The sequence below is a fragment of the Theobroma cacao genome, chromosome 9 (genome assembly GCF_000208745.1).
Source record: "Theobroma cacao cultivar B97-61/B2 chromosome 9, Criollo_cocoa_genome_V2, whole genome shotgun sequence".
NCBI lineage: Eukaryota > Viridiplantae > Streptophyta > Magnoliopsida > Malvales > Malvaceae > Theobroma > Theobroma cacao.
The window spans coordinates 35,378,746-35,388,524 of NC_030858.1; the positions used below are offsets into that span (position 1 = coordinate 35,378,746).

Consider the following 9,779-nt stretch of genomic DNA (forward strand, 5'->3'; position numbering starts at 1 on the left):
ATCAACTGATTTCAATTTGATTAGTAGTTAATTGGTGAAATGAAAAGTAATAGTATAATTTACAGAGGATACCAGTTCAGCCTACCTGGGGAAACAAAGAAGAGATTTACATGATATTGACTAACGACAGAGATTCTTTTATCTAGAAGAATATGCAAAGCCTTCAATCAAACCTTTATGGAGCTCTTGGCAACAAATTTCATACAGTCCTGTATTCTACAAAACATGTCTGTATTGATTGCAGGCAGTGAGAAAAAAAACCATGCTCTTCTGTGGGGCATTGGAATTTACACCATCAGGAAGTGGCTGCAGAACCATTACTTAATTAAACTCCTCAAACTGTAAATATCATCCTAACTTTCTTCATCTTCCTGCGACATATTGGACAACTACCAGCATCTTCTGCAATCCTGCAGTGATAAGGAGAGCCCATAATCTGATTTACACTAGTTTACAAGCTGCTGATATAATCGTGAGAATTCAATTATAGTAATGAGCTCGGTGAATAGCTTAATATTCAATGATGTTGATGCTATATCTTACCTTGTTCCGCAGGTGAAACAGGTAGCACAATGTCCACAAGGAAGAAAGAAACAATCTCTTGGTGCATCGAAGCAAACGACACAAAGACGAGTATTGTTGCTTTCCCCTTCGTTTGAAGGTTTTCCTTCAGGAAAAGTCTTCGCCAGCCACTCTTCCAGATCCTCCTCATCATGCGATGCAGAATCATAAGATGAACCCCAGCTTGAGATATCATCATCCTTTTCTGGAAGCAATGGGGCTCGTTCTGATTCCATCCCTCCGGCATGGAGTCCTATTCCATCTATACTCTGGAAAATTTTACTGATTCTGAAGGCTAATAATATGAGGATGGTCATCACACCTACAATCGCAGAAGGTAAATGTAAAGATGGACTAATTGTTCTTCCTATGCAATGAGGGCTATGCAAGGGAAATAGAAAGACCTGATCCAACGAAATATGTAATCCATCGAGGTCCATAGGATACTTTAACATACCAGTTACTGTTAGCAGTTTCCTGAAAGAACCAAAATTGTGTGAAGTTCTTATATTTGAAATCTTAAAAAGAAAAAAAGAACACAATGATACTGAGAACTGTCTGGACAAAAACAGCTGAAAGATTATTGTCCATGCTTAGCAGAAACATCTTCAAAGTAGGAACTACTCTGATCCATTTATAGAATGATTGCAACCAAAAAATTTCTCTCACTAAAATTTAAAGTGAAAAGAAGAAACACTAAGAAACACTAATTAGGATAATAAAAGGCCACTACTTTTTTTTACTGGGTTTCCCTTTTTGGGGGAGAAACTAATTGTTAACCTGAGAAAGACATTGAAGAAAGCAGAGGTGCAGTTAAGTTCAATCTAACTAGAAGCAATTGAAGCCGATAACTATAAAGTTAATGGATGTTATTGTTTTACCTCATTAGGACCAGGTGAAGATAGGACAACAGCATTTTCTCCTAGAAGATAAAGCTCGAATGTACACAAACGGTTGCCCAAAGAACATCTGTAATATGCTTGAGTTGTATCACAGATGAGAGCATTGAATGAGAACTGCAGCTGTATCTGAATCATAAAGAGTTACGAAGAGATCAGGCATCTCAGGATGTGCACATTAAGTGTCAAACAAAAAACAGAACCATTTGGGAAAGTTTAGGTGAAACTGAAAGGACCATTATCACTCCACTTTATCAGCTGATGCAGCAACAATGTGAAAATTGATGAAAATTTGTGTCTCAAATTAAAGAAGGATTTTCATAATTCAAATCAGTCTGTTAGAAAAATCCAATGGTTAGGTTAATTAATTCAACTGCATAGTTCTATGAGAACTTTTGAACATAGGTAATTGTAGATTACTGATGTAAAGAGTGAGACAATATTTGAGGAATTACCTCCACTTCCTCACAGTTCAAATTCCTCACAGCAATATAATAATTAGAAGACTTTGGAATCTCCTGTTGGATCTTTCCACTACCTGCAAAAATCGAGTTCATGGATGTATGACATTTATGTGGCCTGATGCATTTCCAAGGAATAATCATAAACATACTTTCTGATATAAATCTTACCATATATAATATTCCACGACAAAGTTAAATTAGGATATGATGGATCCTCTATCCAATCAACAAGGCTTTGTGTACCTGCACGTTTAATTGAAATTTACTCCAATAAATACATTTCAACAATGCATTTCTGGTATCAAAGGTTTTACTAAAGAAGCAGGTGTCACCTTGAGCAATGACAAGGGATAAAGGTGAGGAACTGGTGGAACTTATAGCGTACGAAATATTCACTTTAGACCCTTTGTTTAAGAAGAATAGCCACTCCTGGAAAAGAAATGAATTAAAATTCTAAACCATTAATGGCAACTTCTAAATTAGCTCTACTGCATAATTGATGCAAATTTATGACTTGACAGTTGAAAGTATGAAAGGAAACAAAAAAAAAAAAGTTCTTATGAATATGGAGAAACATTTACCTTATGTAAATTTGCTGGCACAAATGCATCATGTGTTTCCGTCCAGGAGATTTCAACATCTGAGGGAGGTGGTCTGCGAAATCCATACAGCATTAGCCCAGGTTTTTGCTTATTCAATTCTTTCACCTGTTGACATACTAATCATGATTAGCCCAAAGTAATGACAACAGCAGAATCAAGACCAAAAGAAAGAGAGAGAGAGAGTGAATAGACATATGCAGCAACATTCACCTTGATAGACTGAACTAAGAAAGGGTTAGTTTGTATAAGGCGTGAGCCATTCGGACCCAATTCTAAAGTCACAGATCCGTAATAACCCAGAATCAGAGTCATGGATGCTGCTGGGACAGAAATATTGGAAAACACAAAGCCACAAACAAATTAAAGAGATATCATTAATCTTATGAACATATTAATCCACCACTTGGTACTAAATACTCAGAAGATCCATTAACACTCAACTTCTTTGTTTTTAGTTTTTGAGAGAAGGGCTTTGCAGGGTTTTATCTAGTTCTTAAGCAAACGACAGACAAAGTAAACTGATAGAACATTTTATAATAAACTGGAAGAAATAAGCAAAGAATAGAGAAAGAAAACTAACCAAAAAACCAAAATGTGACAAGCACAACCAAACAAGACCAAACATCATCCCTCATATCAATCCTGGCCACATTGGATATCGATATATTCAGGTGATAAGATACCCCAGACCGTTGTTGCTCTTGCTCCTGCTCTTGGTGGTGCAAGTTTTCATCATTTCTTTGGCCATTATTTTCTCCTTCTTCATGGACTCTTGAACTAGAAGAAGAAGATGATGATGATGATGATGATGGAAGATTGGTGAGTGTAAAAGCAGAAGAAGGTCCAGGTGCATGTTGACTGTGTCGTGGGGAATGTTCCATGGTAGAAAAATGTTTTAGACTCTGAGACAGGGTATGGAAACAGAGTCGTAGTAAAGATGAAGAAATAAAGTTAGCAAAAAGGGCTTCCCTTATTCTGTTCTTTTCCCTCTCTCTTTTTTTTAATCTTTCTCAAATCTCTTAAATTTCGAAAGGAGCAGACATTGACGATTGAGAGAAGGGAGGTGTCACCAAGCAGTCCTGCGTGTGTTTGTTTCATGTTTCCTGGGATCTGGGAATGGTAGTTGCTGGGTGACAGTTAGTTGAAACTTGAAGGCACGACTTCAAGTTACCTTTTGAGGAATTCTTGGGTTTCCGAATATTAATACGAGGTTATTGTGTAGACGTGACGTGGCAAATTCTGGTTTGGATGGATTCACCGACATGTGTTGTTATGGATTCACATTTTTAACTTAAATTATAGGTATACGAGACATTTTATTTTATTTAATTGTGAAACATCTTATTGCATCAATTCTTTTATCTATACAAGAAATTATCACATTTTATTCGTAATATCTCTTATAAGATCTCACATATTAATATTAATAAAGATTCAATATTTGTGAAAATTTGAGTTTATTCAAATATCACTTATCACGAAATTATTATCTCTTTTAAAAAAATATATTTATTAAACAAAAAAATACCGTTATTTATAAATTTAAAACCTACCCCATCTAGGCAGGTATCATTTGCAATATTTATTTGTTTAAATAAGTCATCTAATGTGGCGTTGTCGAAGGAGATAGGATTTGGTCCAAAAACACACAATACAAGCCCGAAGGGGCCCAAGTTCCAATCAAATTCGGCCCATAGGATACGAACCAAATATTCATATGGCCTGAAGCATGGCCATAGGATCCTATCAAAGCTCGGAAAACCAAATCCACTTACGGCCCAAAAGAAACAAGACAGTGTAGAATCCAAAGTTTCCAGGTAACAGAACTCCACATCCACTAGCCAATAATAATCAAGCAAAACACCCAATCGATTCACGTGGCACACAACCATTGGCTGATCGGTTTACCGGTGACATCATTCCCCATATATAATGCTCCTTTGCTGCTTCCATCTTCACATTAATCACTCCGAAAAGACAAAAAATAGTGAAGAGATGGAGAGGTCAAGATTGCTGTCTCTCACTTTGCTTTGCACTTTGGTCCTTTTTGGATCTCTAACTCTCACTCAGGTTCACCTTTGTTCATGTTTTTTCCCTTTTTATTTAATCTGGGTTTTAGCTGAACTGTTTGTTATTGGCTCTTGATTTGCGAATCAAATGTGAAAATCGCCTTATATTTTGTTGAGATCTTATGGGTTTCTTCTGTTTTTGATGTTTAATTGTTTGCTGAATTTCATTTACTTTGTTTCACTTTGTTAATTGAGTTTAAGATTGATGTAAGATTGATGGAAATTGGTTAGCATTAAGTTGTATTGTTATTAGATAGGCGAATATAAGAATCAGATTTGATTAGTGAATTTGATTGTTTGATGTGTTTTGTGGAATGTTCAGGCAAAAAAGTCCAAGGAAGATTTGAAGGAAGTTACTCACAAAGTTTACTTTGATGTTGAAATTGCAGGAAAACCTGCCGGTATGCTTCACATTTACTTAACACTGGATATGTGATAAAGCGCCTTTTCTTTTAAAATACTATCTGTTAAGATGTGATAGGAATTGCACAACAGTGGTTACGTGATGATCTTTTTGTAAATAATTTGCAAGAAGAGATAGATTCTCGTATCGATATAATTAAGGATGGAATTCTTTTGTAAAACTGAATACCTCTTAGCTTTCTTTTATGCTATTATTTTTTAAGAGTTGGTGAATATTTCATGGAATGTAGTGGCTTAAACGTCTTTCTACGGATAGACCTTTAAAGTTGAAAACATAAAGGGTTCTGTGAGTATGAAGTGATCTAGCATACCTGTAATAACTAGTATCTTGAGAAGAAACGAGGTTTTAGTTCTAGGTGTGGATAGAGATTTAATATAGTCATTCATATGGATTTGTGTGTAGAAGTGATGTGTTACTTCTCCTTCCACCTAATTGTGCTTTCAATGTCGAGAGCTAAAAGATTACTTAACTATTGTTCTCAGGTCGAGTTGTCATGGGACTCTTTGGAAAGGCAGTTCCCAAAACAGCAGGTCTGATCGTGTTATGGTTGCATTAATGGCTTATACATATGTTATGCAATTCTCCTAGCAATTATTTGCTAATCAGTTTAAACTTTCTTATATGCAGAAAATTTCCGAGCACTGTGCACAGGTTAGCAAGTGATCTCCCTGATTGGCCTCTGTTACTGTAAAATTTTCCTAAACTGGTAACAGGAGCCTGTAGAGGCATAAAGATGTAATGGCTGTAGGACTAGGCAAAAAACAAGAGTAAAGTTTGGCTAGCCATTTGTGAATGGCTCCTTAGGTACTTTTGTTTAAAGTAGGGTCTTTCTAAGATTGGGTTTTCCATTGCAGGGGAGAAAGGTGTTGGAAAGAGTGGGAAATCTCTCCACTACAAAGGTAGTGCATTTCACAGGATTATTCCAAACTTCATGATACAAGGAGGTGACTTTACACTTGGTGATGGAAGAGGTGGAGAATCCATTTATGGTGAGAAATTTGCTGATGAGAATTTCAAGCTGAAGCACACTGGACCTGGTAAGCCATATGTCATTCTATCAAGTGCTATATGTAGCTTTCTGTAAGGAATGACTACTCAGAAATTCTGTGACAAGCATAAATTTCTTTGCATATAGGGCTTTTGTCAATGGCAAATGCTGGTCCAGACACCAATGGCTCGCAATTCTTCATCACAACCGTGACAACCAGCTGGTAATTACAAATTTACAATTGCAACCAATAAGATAATACAGTTATCACCTTTTACTTTGCTTCTAATCATTGACTACTTTCCACAGGTTGGATGGCAGACATGTTGTATTTGGAAAGGTACTGTCTGGAATGGATGTTGTTTACAAAATTGAAGCTGAAGGAAGGCAGAGCGGCACACCTAAGAGCCAAGTTGTCATTGCTGACAGCGGTGAAATTCCTCTGTAATTATTTTGCTCATGTTCCAGTTGACAAAAAAAAACTCGGGGTGTCTTGTTATTCCTGTTTAGGCCGTCATGAAAACTCGGAGATGAACAATTTTTGTTTAATTGGGAGTTTTTCCTCTTAATTAATTTAAGGTGACTTCATTTACCTGATCAAATATCTATATTTTACTTGCTCTGTATTGGTGGCTGCTTCCATCTATATAAAAATAATGTATCTTATTCTTCATTTAGTTTTATATAGTATAGTTTTAAATACTAATTAATGAGATTAACTTAATTAAATATATTATATTTAGAGATAATTAAGATGAAATTTAAATTTAAAAAAATTACAAAATTTACATGAAAAGCACACTAAATAATAATATAATAAAAATAAATTACTGAAGTAAGCCGGGTTGAAAGAGATTTATGCGTATTTTTCTTGAATATGCATCTCTAGCTCATTGGGAATGCCCAATATAACAACAGGGTGTCACTAAAACGTCCCCGACTTATCAAAAGCTACTCTCACCTTTCCCCTTCTATTCCCCTTGCATCAGGTCTGTTGTTCGAGAGGGCAAGGACTATGGAAATAGCTCATCTGACTGTATCAATGGTATAAGATGACAAATTGCTAATAAATAGACACACAATAAGCTACATTTGTCACCAGACACCAGGTTTATAGAACTGACCACCTGCTTCTGTAGATGAACTTCAAGAATGGTTAGGAGCTTGGCGGCATGAGTTAAGATCCTACGTAAGTCAAGGAGAAATATGAAAAAAAAAAAAACAGAGAAACGAAAGGAATAAAAATAGATTACTTGATCAAAGAAATGCATGCAGTGGCAATATTAAAGCCTAAACATCACCATGAGCTGAGGGTGGTGCTGTAAACTGAATTCGTGATCATGATACTCTGTCATAAGTTCCATTATAATCTGATTTTGCTATCAAAACAAACACAAATTAAGATGAGACCAGAATAGCGATCATATGTATTCAAGTAATAACAAATAACTGGTATACTCTTATTCTTTCAGAGAGGATTGGGTCATCATCTTACTGGGATCCGATAATGACTTCCTAAAACAGCAAAAGTTGAAGAGAAAATAACATGTTCCAGCATCATAAAATTGGATAATTGAATAAGTTGTTGAGTGTAGCATGTAGTAGGACTAGACATGGTAAGAAGAGCGCGGCTGAAGTTAATATCAGTGTATTATTCAACAAAAATCTGCCTTCTCCTCCCTGGTTTCTGAACACTTGCAGAAAATGAAAATGCCTCACTTTGCTTCACAGCCACCACAACCACCTTAATCCATAGCCCCTGACCAGAATTATACTATGACTTCAGCAGCCACCACCCTATAGCTAAAACTTCCACAAGGGCAATTTTATCTTCCTAAAATGATCTTATGAACTCAGTTCGTCACCACCATCAACTTCCACATGCACCGTATTATCTTCCTCATACCTACCAAAAACAAATCTTCGACAAAAACTTGCAAAGTAATATAGTCCTTGTGACCTAATCAGAATCCACCATAATTCCCCTGCATCCATAAGCAGAACCACCAAACTAGTCCATTACAACCATGGATGCCCACCTTGACCACTACCATCACCCCCTATCTTCTACCCCACGAGCAATTGCATGCACCAAACATTCAATACCGCCCATCTCCAGAGAATGAGAAATTTTCACTCAGATAATCAAAGAACAATAGATAGTAACTAAGAAAACAAAATACGAGGAAAATTTATCTTAAGAACATATAAATGAGCTTTGCTGCCACATCCCTAAAGATCCTCCGTCCACCAACCAGTTGGTGAAATTTGCAAAACAAAAAAAATTCAGAAAATAAATGCAAACAGATGAAAAATACCTCATATTCGTCTGCGGGGTAGATTAACGCAGACAAGGAAGTTCCGCAGCTATAACATAGAAAAACACAAAAGAACACAATATAAGCACAACCACCATCAGCTTAAGATTAACTTTCAAAATACGGTCCAATCACAGTTCAGTTCAGACTTAAGAGATGACTTAAACTAAACACACATCCCTTGACTCGTAAAACCTGAACCACACCTGAAACTGACTTGTTATTGAACAAAACAAACGACATAATGACACAAACAAAACGGCAAAACTTTTTATTGATCCCAATTGACACCACCACGATAAAAGACCAAACCGTAATCAAAAGACGAAGCTGCAGGTTTTTCGAAAATTAATCGAAAATCATTCTATTCAGTTCAAGAGCGCCTGCTGTCCACCTTCCCGTTCCTGGTCCTGCTCCGTTGACGAACAACATCCGAGAACTTGAACGACAAATCGGAGTAAATCTCTACAACCTTGGAGATATGCCCGTTGATCTCCTGTATCAATCCGACGTTCGAAACGAGATTATCGGGAATCTTCGACTGGTGATTCTCGTTAACTTTCTTGATGAGTTCCCGATTCTGATCCAGTACGGCTTGTGCCTGCTTAAAGCTCTTGCTCAGATTATTCCAGACTTCCACGTCACACTCCTCACCGTCCGTATCATCTCCATCTCCGTCATCCACTCCGTTCGCCTTCTCGGCTCCGCGGTTGAAACGCTTGTTGTTGCTCCTGGTGGTGTCGGCCATGCTAGCCTCCACCAGAAATGAAGTGTTTCAAACCGTCGTTTTTGTTTAATAATTTTTTAGTTGTTTTTCAGAGTTTTCTTTTGCGGTCTCTAGGGTTTTTCAGCAGGAAAATAAAATCGGAGAGTTTTAATATATATCTTGTGGTAAGAGAGAGAAACCGGAGCGGTGATATAGCTACCAGTCGGAAATGGCGGTTTGTGTGTCTGTACTTCGGCTGTGATGGGAATGAATGACGGTCAAGTTATTATTGGCGAAGTTGTGCTTGCTTGATTTCTGAAGAAACGTGATTGGTTTGTGATTGAGGGGGTTCTGACAGACAAGGGGAGGATAAATAAGCTTGCGATGTGTCCTACATTCATTTTATTTCCCTAGATATTTTGCAATCTGTTTGTATAGCTGGGATTGGATGATCACCTGAAAAAGAAACATTTAAAAAATAAATATCTGCCAACAAAGAGAAAAAGGTACTTATATCCAGCTGTGCGTGACGTGCACTTTCACCTGAACGCGCGTGGAATGCCAGTAAAACGACCGCCGGTTAAAGGCTATCATTGTCCGAATAAGCCTTTCCTATGACCTCGGGTTCACATGATTTAGGGAGCAATGTGTACATTTTATTAGCATTTTATTGGGGGAAAAATCATAAGGCTATGATTTCAATTTTCCCTCGTTCTTTCAAAATAAATAAATAAATAAATAAAGAAAA

At 36.9% G+C, this 9,779-nt stretch overlaps 3 protein-coding genes across 4 annotated transcripts; 1 reads left to right on the forward strand and 2 right to left on the reverse strand.

Moving 5' to 3' along the window:
- LOC18590494 lies at positions 28-3,575 on the reverse strand. 2 transcript variants are annotated; one of them, XM_018128219.1, is made up of 10 exons: positions 3,107-3,575; positions 2,737-2,843; positions 2,506-2,631; positions 2,257-2,353; positions 2,093-2,167; positions 1,916-1,998; positions 1,443-1,589; positions 966-1,038; positions 544-883; positions 28-410 (listed from the first exon to the last, which is right to left on the reverse strand). In XM_018128219.1, the coding sequence occupies exons 1-10, from the start codon at positions 3,405-3,407 to the stop codon at positions 335-337; spliced, it is 1,425 nt and encodes a 474-aa protein (XP_017983708.1). In that variant the 5' UTR covers positions 3,408-3,575; the 3' UTR covers positions 28-334. The 2 variants fall into 2 exon arrangements, with proteins under 2 accessions (XP_017983708.1, XP_007016101.2); XM_007016039.2 differs by lacking the exon at positions 2,737-2,843 and having other exon boundaries at positions 3,107-3,251.
- Positions 4,465-6,609, forward strand: LOC18590495 (peptidyl-prolyl cis-trans isomerase CYP19-4). Its single transcript, XM_007016040.2, has 7 exons — positions 4,465-4,596; positions 4,918-4,996; positions 5,502-5,549; positions 5,647-5,670; positions 5,874-6,056; positions 6,155-6,230; positions 6,317-6,609. The coding sequence occupies exons 1-7, from the start codon at positions 4,522-4,524 to the stop codon at positions 6,453-6,455; spliced, it is 624 nt and encodes a 207-aa protein (XP_007016102.2). The 5' UTR covers positions 4,465-4,521; the 3' UTR covers positions 6,456-6,609.
- Positions 8,408-9,500, reverse strand: LOC18590496 (protein ELF4-LIKE 1). Its single transcript, XM_018126449.1, has one exon. The coding sequence runs from the start codon at positions 9,071-9,073 to the stop codon at positions 8,699-8,701; it is 375 nt and encodes a 124-aa protein (XP_017981938.1). The 5' UTR covers positions 9,074-9,500; the 3' UTR covers positions 8,408-8,698.